Below are 19,672 nucleotides of genomic sequence, written 5' to 3'. Positions count from 1 at the left end.
ATCATGGTAACAATGATTACAATACAGGTAACTATAACAACAACCAACAACGAGTATAAACAACCAAAGAAGAAAATTGAAAAGGGGAAATCGTCTTGTTTGTCACAGGAAGATGAATCTATAAATTCCTACATTATTGCTTGAAGGGACCAGTCAGTTGTGATGAAGCGGACGCATCACTTAGAGGGCGTCCTCCTTCGCAGTTTACAGTACGCTCTTTGGTACATCAATACAGGACGAGTTCTGTGCACTGATCAGTGCAGTGCACAGCAGTGGTTCTGTGGACTGGACAGGGCGTCCTTTTGGCAGGCTGGCTGTGAGCACTGGGTAGGTACCATAGTCAGTATTTAATCGGGGAATTTTCCTACGTTCGTCACAGCACAGCACAGCGCTGTTCAATCCTGCTTTCACAGTTGTTTCAACAATGTTCAAGTTTCAGATTGTGTCAACGACTAAGGTAGTTCTGTAAATCAGTAGCAAGGCTAATTACCTTACGTTTTTACGGTTAGCTAGCAGCCAGCAGCGGACTTAGGCGCTGGGTTTACAATATCCCCGCGGGGCGCTCCCTGCCTGTGCACAGACAGTTCGGCCACGGGCTGGTGGCACTGCCACTGGTACCTTGTCGAGTTGGGTTTACAAGTTGAATGTGGTAAGTTTAAAGGAGAAGTAAGTTCACCTTCATTAACATAAGGATTGAGAGAATGTTGCAATATTAGTAGAACACATCATTGAAAGTTTGAGGAAAATCAGACAATCCGTTCAAAAGTTATGAATTTTTGAAGTTTTTGTGCAGTCACTGCTGGATGAGAAGACTACTGCAGTGTATGATGTCACATGCATACAACAATAAAGCAAGGTAAAGGAAAATATAAAGAGAATTTCACAAAATTTCATCTTTTAACTCCCTACACATTCCCTTGACTCGTTACTGACTTTATGTTATGGGTAATATTATTCCAATTGTCTTTAGAAAGAGGCAAGTCAAGTGCTCTTTTATTATGCGAAAAAAGTGAAAATATGTTGAATTTTCTTTACATTTGACATCACTAGCCTTAGTACTCCTCATCCAGCGGTTCCAACACAAAAATTTTAAAAATTCATAACTTTTGCATCGATTGTCCAATTTTCCTCAAACTTTCACTGATGTGTATGTGTTCTACTAATATTGCTACATTCTCTCAATCCTTATGTTTATGAAGGTGAACTTGTCCTTTATTTAATAATGGCGGAATGTGTTTACCTATTAACCTATACAAAGCCCAGTGGCTGGAGAAGCATGGCGTCTGGTCGGGCTGGTGTTTACCTTTTATATTGGTTATACACAGCCCTGTCGCTGTACACAAGTGTCGCTCGCACGGGGTCTGGTCAGGCGAGCTACAAGTACTGTAGTACCATACATATTACTATTAGTATTAGACAGAAAGATCCGTGTGTCCGGAGGAGTCTTTTATTTTTATTGACGTTATCCCTCTCCTCCGTACCGTAGATCCATGAAGCCAGACACAGTCTCCACGGAACATACAGTATCTCCGACGACCAGATTTTCATTTCATTTCATTCATTTATTTATGCACGGCACATACTTCAGCCCCGAAGGCTGTTCTTCCGCAGGTCCGTGCGGATAAAATACAACATAGATATACATTTTATACAGAAATGAACAAAGAAACCAAACAAACAAAAACAAAACTCATACTTAAAAACCGAAAAAAAAAACATATAGAAAAAACATATAGAAAAAAACATAATAACATGTTGATGAAACTGCGGCACACATTTCGACAGAAACAAACATGATCAATCAAAGATAACCATGTACAATTATACAAATGATCGCCGTAGTTTAAAATGAAATAGACAAAAAAAAATGAGAGTTCGGGGAGAGAGAGAGAATGAAGGAGACAGACAGAAAGAGAAACAGAGAGAGAGAGAGAGAGAGAGGAGAGATAGGGAGAGAGAAGCACATACAAAGGGGGAAACTGAAAAGTTGTCAATTAACAGTTTCGGTCAAGTGCGTTTTAAAGCTTACAAATGTTGGTTTTTGTTTCAACTCCAATGGTAACTTATTCCAATGCATTGATCCAGAATATGTCAAACTTTTATGTTTGAAACAAGTCTTAATCAAAGGTAACACAAAATTTAACGATGAATTCCTTACGTTATAGCTGAAAACTTTAAGTTGAAACATATCAAGCAAATATTTCGGACAAAACTTGTGTGCAATTTTATACATAATTTGTAGGGTATGTTTATGTCGCCTCTTATCCAGTTATCGATGGGAGTGCTGTGTATAATAAGTCAGTTGGGAACCTAGCTTGTACGTTCAGTACTGCACGCACACACCATTCTTTCGGTCAACCATATGACTTTATAATTGACATTTGTATTCGTTATTATTATCATACGGACTACATATTGTACATCACATGACTGATTACTTCGGTAGTTTATTGTTGCTGGTAGTATGAAAACAGAGACTCAGTATGATAGTGTCGATACTGAATTAATTACCCTGTACTAAATTCCTGAATATCATTTTACAAATTGATATCATCCACAGCCCAGTACAATATGCTGTGTACAAGGAGCGCCCCCGGGGTTAACAATATGCGTACTTATATGATGCATGTTTTGTTGTAGCGCAATCAACTTTACTTCTTCTTTAAAAAAAAAAAAAAAAAAAAATGTATGACATCGCCCTAGCACTTCATTCCCGTACATTGACATTGGTGTCTCTGATGAAAGCTGGGTGTGTGGTTGTATAATGGGTGATGCAACAGAAATTACATTTTACATCATTTTACTTCATTCATGATGTATTGTAATTGTAAATATAATATATCCCCTGATGCGGGTATGCTGCTGTTGTAATATACAAGTGTGTATATGCCATAGTCACTAAATCTAGATCTCTCCGTTTAATTTCACTATTATTAGGATTAAAAAGCAAGATTGGTGGATTTAATATTTTAATTATCCTGTTTGTTTGACTATGACTTGAATTGCATGGATGCATCGGGCACAAATCGCAGATAGTATTCTCCCAAAGTCGAAAGCTAAACTTTGGATGTGGTATCACAGTAGATTGAGTATTTCATGTTGTTACACTGAAGAGTAAATCAGGCAAGCTGGCAAGATAGTTTTGAATAACTGTTGATGTGAGGAAAGACAGAACTTATAAACCAAATCAGTAATGGTTGTACCAATGAAATTTGAAAGAAGCATCTGTGTTCTGTATACTCCTTTTCTTGCTGCAAGACTGACTATATAAAAACCTAAAAACTGATGAACATAAAACGTAGAAAAAAAAACAAAACAAAACAAAAATCTTATGACTTAAGGGATTTTGAAAGCAGGCAAGAAATATGACCCACAAGCAAGGGCTTACACTTTTGTGATCTAGATCAGATCCCTGGGATTGATTTCATTCCATTGTTCTGGTGGGGAATTTTTCATGCCATCTTTTCTTTACTTATATATACTAGGCATTGTGCTTGAAGCGTAAGTTGCAGCCCAGGAAGTTGGCCAATAGATTTGGAGGAAGTAGGCATGCAGTTTGGATGTAGGCCTACAGTGTACTTTGGAATGCATTATCTTCCAATGAGTGCACTTGCACACAATAATTGTATGATGTGACAGAATGTGTGCCTTGTCACATGATTGCTGTAATTTCCTTCTTAAAAGCTCCATCGTGTTGACAGCTGAGCGCAGAAGCCGCCAGACTTTTGATGTGAATTGGTGCCCAATTTGAGGAGTACCTCCAACATGGAGACCTGGATCTTTGTGCTGTTTGTGATTGGGATACTACCCGGCCTGTGCCCATCCATCTTATCGGCACCACAAGAATCGAGAAACAACTACCTTGAGAGACGGAAGGCGTTTCTGGCTGCCGAGACGAAGCAGATAGTCGGTGCTGGCATCGCACTGAACGACAAAGAGAAGAAGTTGAATGAAATTCTGATCAGCGCGAAGGAAAAGGAAGTCAATAGTGGATTCAGCACGACATTTGCTCCAACAATGAACTTTCTCGTTGGCAGATATCTTGTTGAACAAAGCGCAGTCTTCAATATCATCAAGCAGATGCCAAAGGGTAACGCTATTTGTTTCTACTCAAATATCTTTCTTTATCTTTAGCAGATATTGAAGCTTAAACAAACCATCAAATATACAGCAACTTTACCTTTGTTCAAATTGTAATCATAAATTTGCTTTGACTTTTGCACCATGTTGACGTTGAATGAGCAACACTGCTACAAATCAAGCTTACTTCTCTTCCCCCTAAAGGGAATAGGAGTTGAATTACTGTAACTATCATTGGTAGATTGACGTTTAGGAACTGAAGTTATCATTGGTAGATTGATGCTTAATAGAAACTGAACTTGTCAAGTCCCCCCCCCCCCCCACCCCACCCCAAACATAATCAGACATAATTGTGGATTTATTACAAGCCCACTTTGGTGCAGGATTGCTCTTCAGTTCAGCATGAAGATCTTTGTGATACAAGAAAGCATTGGTATTCAAATCTTGATTCATTGACAATTAGTTTCTGAACATTCTTGTCAATTGGCAAGGAGAGCACTAACAAAAAACAGACAAACAAAAATGACAGACATTCAGGAAAAAAAAAGAACCCCCCAAAAACTAATCAATTCATTTAAATGTTGTATTGGTAGTGAGATCATCCCCCAGTGCACTCAATTTTCATTACAAGTTCTTAATGTCGATGGTGTTGAAAAAGAAAAGAAAAGAAAAGAAAATAGAACTGCAATATTAGTATCAAGTTGAAGTTATACATGTAGGTTTGCATGGAAGCTTGTGATTTTATCCATGTGGTCTTAACCTCATTGCCAAGACAGCTTTTAATTTACAGAACATATCTGCACATGGGCCTAATGTTTGGTTGTTTTAGAATAAAAGTGTGTGTAAAGTTAACTCTTCAGTTTTATCATAGAGGTATCACAAACACCTTCTTTGTTACAAATTTGTACTTTTCAATTTTCCTTCCAGTCCATTTCTTTTCCTCTGCATCTAAGAGTTGCTGATTTCTGCACATATTGTGCAGAACAGATACAGATATCTTGTCCATAGGGTAGAAGGAGAAACAACATAATGGTAACATAGACATTTCTGTTTTGTGTTTTGGTTTCTGTAAAGCATAGCAATTAGAAAGTATGAGCCAGGTGCTACATTTCTCTTCAAAAAACAACAACATGAATTGTCAATCTAAATTGTAAGTTTAATAATTTTCTCTCCAGGTGGTATCCTCCACATTCATGAAATCTCCATCGCTGATCCCAAGTGGGTGATTAGCAACATCACCTACCTCCCGCACCTCTTCTACTGCGTCCGCACCGACTTCTTCTCCTCCCTCCACTTCAAGTTCTCGGAGAACCCTCCAGGAACGCCTCCTTCAGACTGCAGAACAGATTGGACGTTGGTCGCCCAGTCCAGAGCTGAGATAGGAGCGGAGGTCTTTGATGCACTGTAGGTGAAAATTTAATACATTTTAGAAGAATCATAGAATATTTGTAGGGAGATGTGTGAAAGTTAGAATCATTCACTCAATAATAGTCCTCATTTTCTTTTTTTCCCAACAAATGTTTAAAGTGACCTTGAATCTCAAATGACTCTGTTATATTCGAGATTTTTAAATGCTATCTGAGAGAGATTTAAAATGCTATCTTAGAGAAATTTAAAATGCTATCTGTGAGTTGAGGTTGTTTTGGGGGGATAGGTATCTGTGTTCCACAAAAAGTGTTTCTGGATATACTTGAAAAAGTATCTGTATGCCGTTTTGTCATGTGTAATTGCTTGTACAAAGAAGACATGAATAAACTATAAGGAGCCTTTATACTCGGTTTCAGACCTCAAGAATACCATTCTGATGATATCTTCTTCCAAGAGAGCCTCATATGATACTTATACAATATGATATAATTGGTAGAGATGCCTCATTTTCACTTTTCTGTGTATGATAGGCTATACACAAATTTTACCATGAGTACGCCCCACCCTGATGAGGTCTACCCCAATACGACAATGTCATGGCTGCGATTCCAGGGGGCACTGACCGCATTGACCGACCTCTACTTCAACACGGTCTCCTTCAAAGCGATGGTCAAGCAGGGACTCGAACGGCTGGTCCAGGACAATGTCCAGTACATCGAGATCCGGACCATCATGAATGGGGTAAGATGAGCACAGCACCATCTGCAGGAAAGACCTTGTTAAACTTTGCTGGGAATAGAGCCATCTTGTAATAAACTCCTCATTCTTGCACGACACCATATTGTGTGTATGGGTGTAAGAACCTAGTGTCCTGAAAGTGCTAGCTATCTGGTAATTTAACCCAGTGACAGAGAAGGTATTCATGATCCAGTGCTGCTGTACTATGAAATCAAAAGTTGTCTGCATCATAATGAGAGATCAGTGCTAAAGTCAAGAGAGAAAGAAAGCATTCAATGATTTATGGATTTATGTTTTTTAATGTTATTTTTATATTCTTTGCCTCCACACACAAAAAAAAGTGCCATAGGCATTGTGTGTTTTTGGTTCCTTATCTGTCCATCCCTTTGTACACCCCAGGTCTTGATAGCATGATCTGAGCAACATCATTTAAGAGACTTATTTGATACTCTCCAAAGTATCCTTTATGAGGAGTATATGGGCTAAATGATAAGATTATCTGCAAAATCCCTCCAGATCTATTAAAGCTCATTGAACTATGGAAAAAAAAAAATGTCACATTCCGGCCATCAATTTTACGAGTTGAATGTTTGATGACTACACAATTCATTTCTTACAGCTTCAAGAGCTTGACGGTAAAGTCCACCCCCCTGAGTACACCTTCCAGCAGTTCAAAGAAGCCATAGAAGAGTTCAAAGGGGAATTCCCCAATGACTTCAGTGGGGCCAAAATCATATTTACATCCATTAGGTGAGGGCAGCAAACACATTAATGATTTCTCTGCTTTTGTACGAAAATTATTGGGTTCATTGAGTGTCCCTGAAGCACAATGTTTGTTAGTATACAAATGATGCACAGGATAGAGTACGTTAGTGGAGGCGTAGCGCACTCGAGGGTATTTACAATTGTGAAACATGCACGAGGCGAAGCCGAGCGCATGTTGCACTACATTGTAAATACCCGAGAGTGAGCTGCGTCTCCACTAACGCCACGAAATAATCCTGTGCATCATTTGTTTTATAAAATGGGTCGAAAACTAACAACATTTTTCACGTACCTTTGTGGATCAAGATGTCCGAAGATGTTCGTCCCAAACACGTCGCACTCGGAAAGTACTGTACGTATAAGAGTATACGTACGTACGCCGGGCCGCGCCCGGGCCACACATGTTATGCACACAAGAAAGGCCGGCCGGCAGCCCGGTTGTTTACAGGATTGACAGCGCGTATAGTAGCGCGCGACGCACTTGTAACAACTGATTGAGTGCGCACTGCTAGTGCAAACATTGTGACGTCGGCCGTGGATGTTAGTGAGAAATTAATACAAGCACACGTGACTCATTTTAGCGCTTCCAATTGGCTACATTCTTGAACCCATTTTATAATACTTTTCATACCATTGTTGAATTCAATTCAATTCTCCCTATCGCATTTGATAGCTGATATCAAGCGATATCACCTTGCGATACCGATATCTGATCGATCGCTTTTGGGATGTATATGTCCAGTTTTGCGGTTCTGGAAAATTGTTTGATTGTATATTCCTTTCTGGAAATGTCTCGAACAAATACATGAGTTCAACTTCAGGTCGAAGTGGTCTTTCCTGTGAAGCAGATTTTTTCCATGCTCTCCACTGAATTTTGTCTGTTGGGAACTTCAACCACGTCATGTCCTTCATCTATGGATTTTTTCCATAATTTTGTTGTTTGGCATCATCGGCCCAGCATAGGGCCATTTTGGAGAAGAACCCCATTTATCAAATGTAGAGTTACAGGTTGATAGAAAATAAGTATTATTCGTGAGATTATAAGAAAAAAATGTGATACAATCTATGAATACTAGCTAGTACTTCGGCATTCAGCGTGCATAAAAGTGTAGATTTACACATTGTTCATAACCTCAAATTTACATCCCAAGAATTCAAGGTAAAAAAAAATTAGAGCGCCACACGTGTTCAGATTTGGAGAGCTTTATGTGATGGGGGAATTCAATTCAATAGTCTATTTATTTCCATCAAAGAAAACAGCAAAAATGTGATTCAAAGTGCCCCCAGTACAAGCTGTCATTTTGGTTCTCATTCATCTGATAAGGACAATACATCAAACACAATATAAAGTATATGCACGAATGATATTATAAAAGAAAAAAGAAGAAATAATGCACAATTTGTCATGGTAAGCCAGAGAGATTAGTGAGTGTTTATCTTTGTTCGGTTTGTAAATTGTCCATACAAAACTACCCCCCTCCTCCTGGTATTTCAATCATCAAAAATAGATCATTGAAAAGAGAGAGAGAAAAAAACCCAACACAAGCACAATTGTACAGCGTAGAAGAATGTCATCATGTAAATTGTCCAAAGAAATCCGCCCTCCCTGCAGCTCTCTGCAGGTTTCCGATCCTGTAATCAGTTGTTTTGTTTTGTTTTGTTTTGTTTTGTTTTGTTTTGTTTTTTGCACACGCACCATTTGATAGTATGAAAGCGAAAGAGCTCCTTCAAGCCAGAAGAAGGAATTTCATACCCCAAAACCCCAAAGTGAAACTTGCTTGAAAAGGAAGCAGTAAATGTGAGACAAAAGATTGATCGAGCATGGGACAAGATCGGACCAATTGTTGAGAAATTTGTATAAGACTACACAGATATTCATCAGCATGGGTCTCTCGAGACAGTGTGCATTGTGAATTGTCACATGATTGCAGTGCTGCCTTTGACGGTTCTTTTATGACATTTTCCGAAAGTGGTTTTGTTTGTGTGCCTATGGTATGAGATTGGTTTTCTATGTGTGTCTATGAGAGTGAGTTGTTGATAAAAGTATGTTAAAGCTAGGGGAAGCATACATTACTAGTAGTTCTCATATGCCTGTATGAAACTGTCAGTTTTTGCTATAAAATGAAAATGCAATGCAAATATTTGCTGTGATAATACATTTTGCTTTTCATTTCTAATGATGAAAATCGCAAAAAAAAAAAATTAGTCAAATACAAAGTGTGGGTACACTGACAGTATTTTCATCTGAGAACATACCTGATCTTGGTTGCTATGTAGTATTTCGTAATATGTTATCAATAATCAACTAATGGGGTCAGAGTGGTATCCCATCAATTTTCCTTATGGGAGTGAGTAGCATGCAGCTTGTTGGAAAATAAAATACTAGATCACAATTGCTCATCACATAAGGTTGTACCTTTTGGATGGGGATGGGCATTTCAGGAATAAAAGTCAGGTATGCTGATCTAAATTATCTTACGCTTTTGATCTCAGAATAACCCAAAACAGCTTGATATCCTGGCAAATCACGTCAGGCAGACAAGTGTCGTGGTAGACCCTTTCGATTTACAGTTGTAATGCCAGCAAATTCGAAATGGTGAAAGATGAAGATTGTCATAATATAAAGTCCTCCTGAGAACTATGTGTTGCCCTTAGTGATATGTGGACAGCTGAAAGCAAATGCAGTGATGAGAGCTATTGGTAACACAACACATTTTATGGTCATTTTATGAAGAACTAGAAAAGCACTCTGAGAGCACAGACCTCTGCCAAGCAGCTACTTCCAGCATACATGCTGAAAAATCGCCCAATTTCCCAATATAGAAGCCTTTGTTACATCATAAGCCCTCAGCTGTGCGGCACACCTCGCCCTGACAAAAACTAGCACGCAAACCTAAAAAATGCCCAGCTTGAACTCCCAAGTTCATTGACCCTACCTGCCAAAATATCGAAAATCCTTCATAAAATCCATAAAAAAATTTCGGATCCCTACTGAAATTTAATCATCTGTCCCTTGTGTCATTCTCAACCTTTCCTGCAAGTTTCATCCAAATCCGTGCACAATTTTTTGAGATATTTTGCACACGAACAAACAAACAGACAAACAAACCAACAGCAATGAAAACATAACCTCCTCCCTTGGCGGATCGAGGTAATGACATTTGCTGATTGAACTGGTTGTGATGATGGAATTACATACAGGCATTCTTGTGCTGATAACTCTTTGATGTGTGTTGTCTTTTCAAAGTTTATCTGTGAAATACATTGTATGTTCATCACATGCTGCTGCTTTCATTTGGCATAGGCCTAATATTCTTCTTTGTGAACAATGCACCAATTTTCCTGTGAAGATTTGACCCTGTTTAAAACTGCACATTGTAACATTCCCCCGCAGGGTACCTGAAAACAAAACCTTGATACTAGAACAAGTGAAAATGGCCATGAAGCTGCTGAAGGAATACCCAGAATGCTTTGCGGGCTACGACCTAGTGGCTCAGGAAGATCTAGGAGGCCCTCTGGTGGACTACATCGACCAACTCCTGTATCCATCGCAGCAGGGGGTCGACCTGCCGTTCTTCTTCCATGCGGGCGAAACGAGTAAGCATGCAATCAGAGTGGTTTCCATGGTAGCAGCTGGGTGTCAGCCAATCAGTGAAAAGGACATGAGTTGTTGCTATAGCGTAGCAGCAGCAGCTTCTGTAACCAGCATAAGACTATACAGAACTCGCAGTCTATGATTATAATAAAATTTCAAAGCTTCTGATGTCCAGGGCTTTGTTGTCATTTTATTTTTCTGCTTCTTATTTCTCTTTTTTTTCATATTCACTATATTCTTCTTGCCTTTTTTCTCTCTCTTCTAATTCCTTTTATTTTTATTTTCTTCCTGAAGGAGACTGTATTTTTCTTGGTTTTTTTTTTTCATTTCTTAAAGTAAGAGATCTTGTAAAAACACAAATGAAAATGATTTTGCAAATCGCATTGGTATAATTTCTTGAAAGTGTAATACCAGCATCATTTTTCTTTCTTAATTTATTTCCTTTTGCCAAAGTGTGCTGGTTCTTAAAGACTTTTTATAGTGTTCTTTTGTGGTGCTAAATTGCACCTTTACTACACCAGATTTGTGGTATTACACCTTTCCTTGGCATTCGAAACCATGTGTTAGCACACACACACACACACACACACACACATACAACATAATTTATATATCATCCATAAATTTTAGAGTGCCAGTCCTTCCCTTACTATCAAAGAGTGTACTAGATATTTGTATTTTCATGATATGAGCTGTGTGGCACTCAGGGGGTGCTTAAAGAGGAAGTACATTTTGCCTTCAACCTTTGTCACAGCAGTATACAACCAACAATTTGGGTTCTTCCCTCTGCTCCATGGAATTGATATCAGTTTGCTTTTTTCTCTGTATTTCTGCCAAGGCCAACTCTGAAAATGTCAGAGATTTTACAACCAGCAGTAAACTCTGTTCAAACATTGGCCGAGGGCGAATGAGGTGTTAAAATTCAAACTATGGATGTAAAATAAACTTTCAGCCTTATTAACTGCTCATGCAATGTTGGAAGTGTATATGAACAGGCACAGGCTACATTCTTGTAGAATACAATGCTGTCGTTGCTTAAAGAGGAAGTTCCCCCCTTTATTTGTGGGGATTGAGTGAATACAGCAAAACTAGAACACATCATATTCAGTGAAGTTTGAGGGGAAAAAAATCAGACGATCCGTTAAAAAATTATGAATTTTTACAGTTTTAATGCTGCGATCGCTGGATGAGAAGACTACAACATTTTGTGGCATTACAACAAAACAGCAATTACATAAAGAAGATATAGGCCTACTCAGAATTCTGCATGATTTCATTTTTCCAGCATACATGCAACTGAAGTGCAGGAGGAATAATATTAGGCCCTACCCTTAAAATAATGTCAATAACAAGTCAAAGGAATGTATACTTTTCATAAAAACAACTGAAATTTTGAGAAAACCTCTGTATATTTTGGTTAGATTGTTCCACAGTGGCATCAGAAACTGTTGTAGTCTTTTAATTCCGCAGTAAGCCAGTTTGGGGTTCCACTTTGAGCATGAGCAGAAAAAGGTCATATGTACCAGCAGAGCATGTTGGTTTTTAAATTCACTGAGATTTTAAGCATCTGTGATGCAGTGATTACTCAAGTAATCCTTGTATTAAATTGGTGCTTGCCATCACATCCACCTGGCAGCAAAAGCAGTATTTTTGGCAATATCAATAGAAGAAGATTGTAATTACATTCAATGCAAAATAAATAGATGTTTTCCGAAGTGTCAATTGATGGATCATTCCGATCACCTGGTCTATGCGAGTACATCCTTTGCTTGAACATGACTGATGAATTCCATGAATTGTTCATCGGGCAAGCTAATGCATTCTGTTGCTTGAAGACTAGTGGAGTGCCTAATCAACTGAGAAAGAAGAAAGGTCATTTGTACCCATCTGTACATGAGCTAACCCTGAACTGGCTTATTGCAGCACCAAAACTTTTACAATTCATTACTTTTAAACAGATTGTCCGATTTTCCTCAAACTTCCCTGATATGTTCCATGATAATATTGCTGTGTTCACCCAATCCACGTATGTGTTTGGGGAAACCCCTTTAATGCTGGAATGTCTTCTCGCAGACTGGGAAGGAACGTCGGTGGATAGGAACCTGATCGATGCGATCCTCCTGAATACTTCCCGCATCGGGCATGGCTATGCCATAAACAAACACCCAGGAGTTATGGAGGCTGTGAAGACAAAGGGCATTGCTATTGAGCTCAACCCAATCTCCAATCAGGTATGTTATCTCAGGGCAAAGGATAACCCTAGCAGCCCCTCCCCCCCCCCCCCCCCCACACACACACACACACACTTTTTTTTTTCACAATACATAAGAATACATGGTGCGTAACCTTTTTGGGCCCCTACACTTTTATTGTTTATCCCAGAAGTGGCAAAAAAAAAAGAAAAAATAGAATGTGTTGTACCAGAGCGTCCAAAGTTGCGCTGAAAACCGTTTTTTGTTATTGTTTTTAGCTCAAGTGAGCTATTGTGATCGCTCTTCGTCCGGCGTCCGTTGTGCGTCGTGCGTAAACTTTTTACATTTTCATCTTCTTCTTATGAACCCCATGACCGATTTTCACCAAAGTTGGCAAGTAGCATCCCTAGGGGGATAGGATCTCAATTTGTTCAAATGGGCACCATGCCCCACCTGAGGGGGGGGGGGGGGGGGCATGCTGTCCTTGAGGGGCCCTTAGGAGGCCCAATTCTCCCCCCTTCCCCACTTTAAGGAATATTTACAATTCTTCTCTAGATCCAGACGTGATAAAGCAAAGCTACTGTGAGTTTGTACATTGATGAGTGTGGTCTAAGTTTGTTCATTGCAGATCTGAATTGGCACCATGCCTTCCTTTGAGGCCCCAGGGGGGCCCAAACCTCCTAAATTAAGGAATATTCAATAATATTCATCTCTAGAATCAGAAGTCATAGGGCTTTAAGTCTTTTATTTTCCAAACTGCATAGTCCAACATTCTATAAAGTACAGTGTATTTGACAGGTGTTTTTACCAGTGTGATGGAATATGCAAATTGAGACCATGCCCCCAGCTCTCAAAAACTACCCCCACCACAAGTTTCCAATGTTCTCAGGTAAGAGTCTGCAAGAATGCTTGGAAGGTGAGCGCAAGACCCCCGGGTCTCTTGTTTGCTTGTTAGCTGATGAAACCCAGAAGTGGCACCAGAAAAAACTGCCCCCCCCCCCCATCCCCGCTTTGAAAACATGGCGCTGACCATGCCTACTTATTTGCAGGCAAATAACTGGAATTTTATGAGGTGAACTTGACTTTGGGAGTGGATAATTGAACCAAGGGTGCGATGCATGCCATTGCTGGACAAGTTCTTGTAAGTTTTGACTATTAAAGTGCAACATTGTATGGGCAACATCAAAAAGCCACATTGATAGTATATTACTTTTACAAAAGAAAGCAATACGTATATGCACCAACTCAGGTTATCGAGACCATTCAGATCCTTTATTCGCAGAATTAAGAACACTTAAGGTAAATGACATTAATTTTTTGCAAAACTCACTCTTTATGTTTCGCTTACATAATGGTCAGTTGCCATCTTCTTTTTACTCATTATTTCAATTAAATAAGGAAATACATTCTTATCCAACAAGACAATCTGATAAGTTTCACTTGTATAATCCCAAAACAGTGATGGCTCTGAAATCTGTCAGACACACCGGACCCGATGTTTGGAATTCTCTTCCTTCTGAAATTCGAAGTTTAAAGTCTACGTATTCTTTTAGGAAGGCTGTAAAAACGATGTTGTTATCTGAGTATCAGTAATTCCATTGTCATTGTTATATACTCGAAATTCTTTTGTACAAATATTGACACAATTAGTCTATTTACTGATGTAATAATGATTATGTAACCGACCATGACCTGTATCAACTGTCCACCTGTACCTCGTTGAAGAAATATTTTGTCATGTCTTGCTAATCAGTGATACAGGTGATTTTATTTTGTATAAACCTTTAGTGAAAGCAGACAAACCTCTCCCTTCCCTTTCTCCTTTCAACTATCCTATCTCTATGCAAGTCATCCCTCCCTCCTATTCTCCTTCCGATGTACATTATAATATTATGTTATGCTACGGGGGCTGCACGCAAATCAAGCTACGCTTATGCTGTAGCCCCTCTGTATTATTCATTGTAGTATGTTTTGTTGTACTTTTGCTGTACATTGTACACAGGCAATGAACAAGAAAATACTTATATATATTATCATATTTATGTTTGTACATGAATGTGTATATGTACAATGATGATACAGAAACCAATAAATCAAATCAAATCAAATCAAATCAAATCAAAGTTATTATATTTGGTAACCAGTCTTACTGACAATAAAAAATCCTATGAGACCCACTGAGTCCAACTGAGATGTGTTAACTCTTCAATATTTAACACTTTGAATGTCTTTTGATAGAAAAACATTAAAAAAAATACATCACAGTAATAATACACAAACACACACACACATAGACTTGTTGAAAGTTTACCAAAAACTAAATTATTTACAAGAGGAAAACAATGTCCTGTGTCAAAGAAAAAAGAAAAAGAAAAAAAAAAACCTGCTTTGAAAAGAGAATGACTATTATCTTTTGGATCTGACATAAATAATTGGAGGTTTGTGTATGTGAGACTCGCAACTTTGTAGTAGCCTACACCATAATATACGAGGTTCCATTTTACGTTCGTCACACACATATTTGCAGAAACAACCACACAATAGCGTTTCCAGGGGGGAGCGCACCGGGCACGCGCCCCTTCCACTTTATTTTTTGTTAAAACAAAAGAAATGAAAAGAAAAAATGGTTGGGGAGGGGTACATGCGCCCCCTTCAATTTTGTAAAGGCAAAAATTACAAAATTCCTGGATCCACCCCTGCCACACACTTTCAGGTTAAATAGATAAGCAATACCAAGACTGTGAACAATAACAAGCTTTGTTTGACTTCCTCATGTGACTAAAGAAGAAACTGGTGTCAAAGAATACAGGGTGCCACATAAAAAGAGGAGAAGCTAACCACGTGGGCACCCAAAGGTGACGTGTGCCTTTTTTGCACTGACGATAGTTTGAAGAAGATGGAGAGAATTGCATTCCTGTCAAATCAATTTTCTTTCTTTAACGTTTTCGGGTTGTCCATCCGTCCGTAATGAATTTTGTGGACAGCGTAACTAAAAAACCTTTTGAGGTATCCTAATGAAACTTGGCATGTATGTGTACTAGGAGGTGAAGTTGGGCCTATCAACTTTTGGGTGCACATGCTCAAGGTCAAAGGTCAAAAGGTCAAGGTCAAATACATAAAATTTTACTATTTCCACCATATCTATGCAATGCCTGAAGATATTTTCTTGAAACTTGGTGTATACATGTATTACGTTAAGATTCTCTGGTGAAAGTTTGGGGTCATGAAGTCAAAGGTCAAATGGTCAAGTAAAAATATTAAAATTTCACTTTTTTCTCTGTACCTTGGAAATTGTTCAAGGTATCCTCATTGAACATAGTGTGTATACATGTACTGACTGGCAGTGATTATCTAGAGAATTTAGGGTTCATGGGGTCAAAGTTCAGGGGTCAAAGGTCAAGGGCAACACTTCAAAATTCTACTATTTCCCTCATATTTATTCAATGCCAGCAGGATTATGTTTTCTTTTTACACTTGGTGTATGCATGTATAATCCAATAGAGATTCTCTGGGAAGTTTCTTTTTTTTTTTCTTCTCTTTTTTTTTTGCCTCAAAGGTCAAAAGGTCAAAAATCAAGTAAAAGTGCTGAACTAACTTTTTCCTCCATATCTCGAAGTGGCTCAAGTTATCTTGAAACTTACTACATATTTATGCATGTTCTGCCTGACAGTGATTATCTTATGAATTTTAGGGTCAAAGGCCAGATGAAAATGGTAACAATTTATTATTCAATACAGAAATTGCACTTTTTCTCCATACCTTGAAAATTACTCAATGCATAAACTTATGAATGGGTCAAAGTCAAGTCAAAGTCCTAAAATTCCCAAATACATGCTCTCCTATTCATCCAATTAGACCTAGGTCAAGGAAGGTGAACATTCAACACATTTGTGACAGCCTTGTCATTTTGATTATTTTGCCAATTTTGTGAAAATGTAATCACATATTGTCCACATGTACTATAGACCTATTAGGAGAATCATGCATTATGGCGGAGGCATACTAGTCTCCATAGCGACATTTCTAGTTTTCTCATGCATTAATCCTTTGCAGGTTCTCCATCTCGTCCACGACCTTCGCAATCACATCGGTGCGGGCCTCATCGGAGATAACTACCCTGTAGTCGTCAGCTCCGACGACCCGGCCGCATGGGGGGCCCTTCCTCTGTCACATGATTACTACATGGCATTTATGGGTCTGGCTGGTGAGACTACGGGATTGACACTGCTCAAACAACTTGCCATGAACACAATAAAGTAAGTTCCTTATTTCTCCTTGTTCAGTATACCGTCTATTGTACCAGTATTTCTATTTTTTTTTTACCTCTGCCAAGGAAGGAGGTTTCTGATCATCAGCATTGGTTTAACTGTTTGCATAATAACTCAATAAGTTTTTAATGGATTTGAATGAAACTTGCAGGAAAAGTTGATAATGACACAGGGAACAGATGATAAGATTTTAGTAGTGATCTTGGAGTTTTTATGGATTTTTGAAGGATTTTTATTTTATTTTTAATTTTTATTCTGGGGGCATAGGGCCTATAAGGTCAGTGAACTTGAGTGTTCAAGCTGAGCATACTAGAGGTTTACATACGTGCCCCAAAGCATGTGCTCTGCTCAGACAAGGCGCCACACAGCTTGAAGCTGATGACATGAGCAAAAGGCTTGTATATATAATTGGAAAATTACATGCATGTATGGGTGGAAATAAGTTGCTGGTTTGGCAGAGGTCTGCACTGTCCGAGTGCTTTACTAGCTTATTTTTGCAAAAGCGGCCATGAACAGAAATTCAGTAGAAATATAAATCTTGACATTTTGTGACTTTCTTCATTATAGCAACACACTCACTCTGTAGAAATTATCCTGTTGATTGTGTCTCTTTGTTCTTGTTTTTTTGTCGACATTTCCTCTCAAATTTTGACCTTTCATCACAAATCAATTTTTTCCCCTCTCATCCTCACCAGGTATAGTGCAATGACAACTGATGAAAAGGCAGTAGCGACCAAACTATGGCAAGCCAAGTGGGACAAGTTTGTGGGAGATGTTCTCAAACAATATGGGTACCCATAGCACCAATTGACACATAACTGGTTAGAAAATGGTTCCATGAATCGACCAGCTATGATGTGCTCAATTTACCTACTGACTTCGAAGAATGTCATCAACCTATTGACCCTGACAGGTGTAACGTTTTTGTTGCGTGTCGAGTCACTATTTACTTGATATAGTCATGATTCAACGACTGCCGTAAAAATAATGTATACACCCTAAAAATTGCATGAGGTTCTTATTTATCACAAATTTTGTGAGTTGTGTGCTATTTGCTAATTTATATCAACACATAAAAAATGTTAAGTCTAATCCCATCATGAATGCAGCATGAGCAAGGTGTATGGTATTTGCTGTACTCCACAATATTATTTGGAAGTCCCAATTGACACAAAATTAGAATGGCTAATATGTAGCATATACAGTAGTCTGTGTTAAGTCCTGACATAAATTACAGACTGAATTCTGTTCATGAAATGAGTACAATTTTGTGAATTTCCAACCTGCTAGAATGCCCAGAACGGCTTCTCATCATATTACTGTAAAACGAGTAATGTTCGCTTGCATTTAAATTTCGCGAATTTTGCGAGTGGCAATATTTGCGAAATTAAAATGCCCGTGAAAGTTCTTACCTACACAATATGCATTGGATGCCAGCGGCAAGTCGCGAAAATTTCATGCTGCGAGAAAGGCCATCGGCTCCAATTTGCGAAATTTTCATACCGCGAATATATTGTGTTTTACAGTAAATGATTATCTGAATGAATGTCAATGTAGGACTGCTCTTTTCCAGTGACGGATTATTGTTCATTTATTGTAATCATGACATCAACAATCATTCTATCCCCATATCGCTGGCTGAGAGATATGTTGCTTGTTTTCTCTTAGTTTTTGTTATTATTTCATGAACATACAAAGTAAATCTGAATTTCCATTTCATATACACATGTACAGTCAACTTTGCCTTAGTCGAATCTATTTGGAGTGAAGAAATAGTTTTGACTTGGAGAAAATTTGACTTATGAGGGATTGAAATCAATAGAATATAAAGAGAAGAGGACTTCAAAGGACCTTCGATTTAGACGATTATTCAACTTATGCGAGGTCAACTTTTGAATATTCAAGAGCAAGGTTAACTGTAGTACTGTTTTTAAATTGTGTAATGTCCATTTGAAATGCCAAAGATGTAAGTTACAATGGTGTTAGTTGTGTGTAATTATGTAAATATGTGATGCACGCTCATGATCAATGCAAGCAGTGGCTACATTGTATATTTAAAATCACCCATTGGAATCCAAGCGAGTGTGTTTTTGGTTCTTGTGAAAAATAACAAATTGTTACACATTTACATTTTGAATTATGACTATTCAGGGACAGTAGTGTTGTGGCACTTTACCTCACCAGGGCCCTGTTTTATGAAGAGTTAAAATCAACTGTAAGTCTATGGCAGACTGTGTGGTAAGAAAATTAAAAAATCGATTTTATCTTTTGAAATTAAAAAATGGGGCCCAGAGCACCCAAAAGATTAACCATGACTTTATAAAAGTTTTGTAATGTTTTGTATAATTTTTTATATCGTGCCAAAGTTAATCTGAAATTTTGCCCCTACTGATGTACTAGTGTACATGTGTTTAGTCATTTTCCTTATTTTCTTTAATATTTCCTTACGAAATAATGATGAAATTTGCTTTGATGTTCTTTCTGCATGACAAAAAGAAATTATAAATTTGGTGCTAAAACTGTTGAGTGTGGTTTTAATCCCAAAATGGCTGAATTTGATCTAATCTTCAAATGTCAATTAGTGCAGTAATTGTGTGGTGTATATTGTAGAATGTGCTGTAAATTGAGTTGTATTTGAATAGTATCATTTTCATTTCTTTCTCTGT

At 38.2% G+C, this 19,672-nt stretch overlaps 1 protein-coding gene across 1 annotated transcript; it reads left to right on the top strand.

The window, feature by feature from the left end:
- Positions 1-611: 611 nt before the first annotated feature.
- On the top strand, positions 612-19,008 carry LOC140235695 (adenosine deaminase 2-like). The gene is made up of 9 exons (XM_072315713.1): positions 612-649; positions 3,685-4,090; positions 5,256-5,484; positions 5,979-6,189; positions 6,806-6,936; positions 10,346-10,548; positions 12,620-12,777; positions 16,792-16,994; positions 17,702-19,008. The coding sequence occupies exons 2-9, from the start codon at positions 3,766-3,768 to the stop codon at positions 17,805-17,807; spliced, it is 1,566 nt and encodes a 521-aa protein (XP_072171814.1). The 5' UTR covers positions 612-649; positions 3,685-3,765; the 3' UTR covers positions 17,808-19,008.
- Positions 19,009-19,672: the final 664 nt, after the last annotated feature.

Source organism: Diadema setosum, chromosome 12 (genome assembly GCF_964275005.1).
Source record: "Diadema setosum chromosome 12, eeDiaSeto1, whole genome shotgun sequence".
Lineage (NCBI taxonomy): Eukaryota > Metazoa > Echinodermata > Echinoidea > Diadematoida > Diadematidae > Diadema > Diadema setosum.
This window is presented reverse-complemented; position numbering and strand designations above follow the sequence as displayed.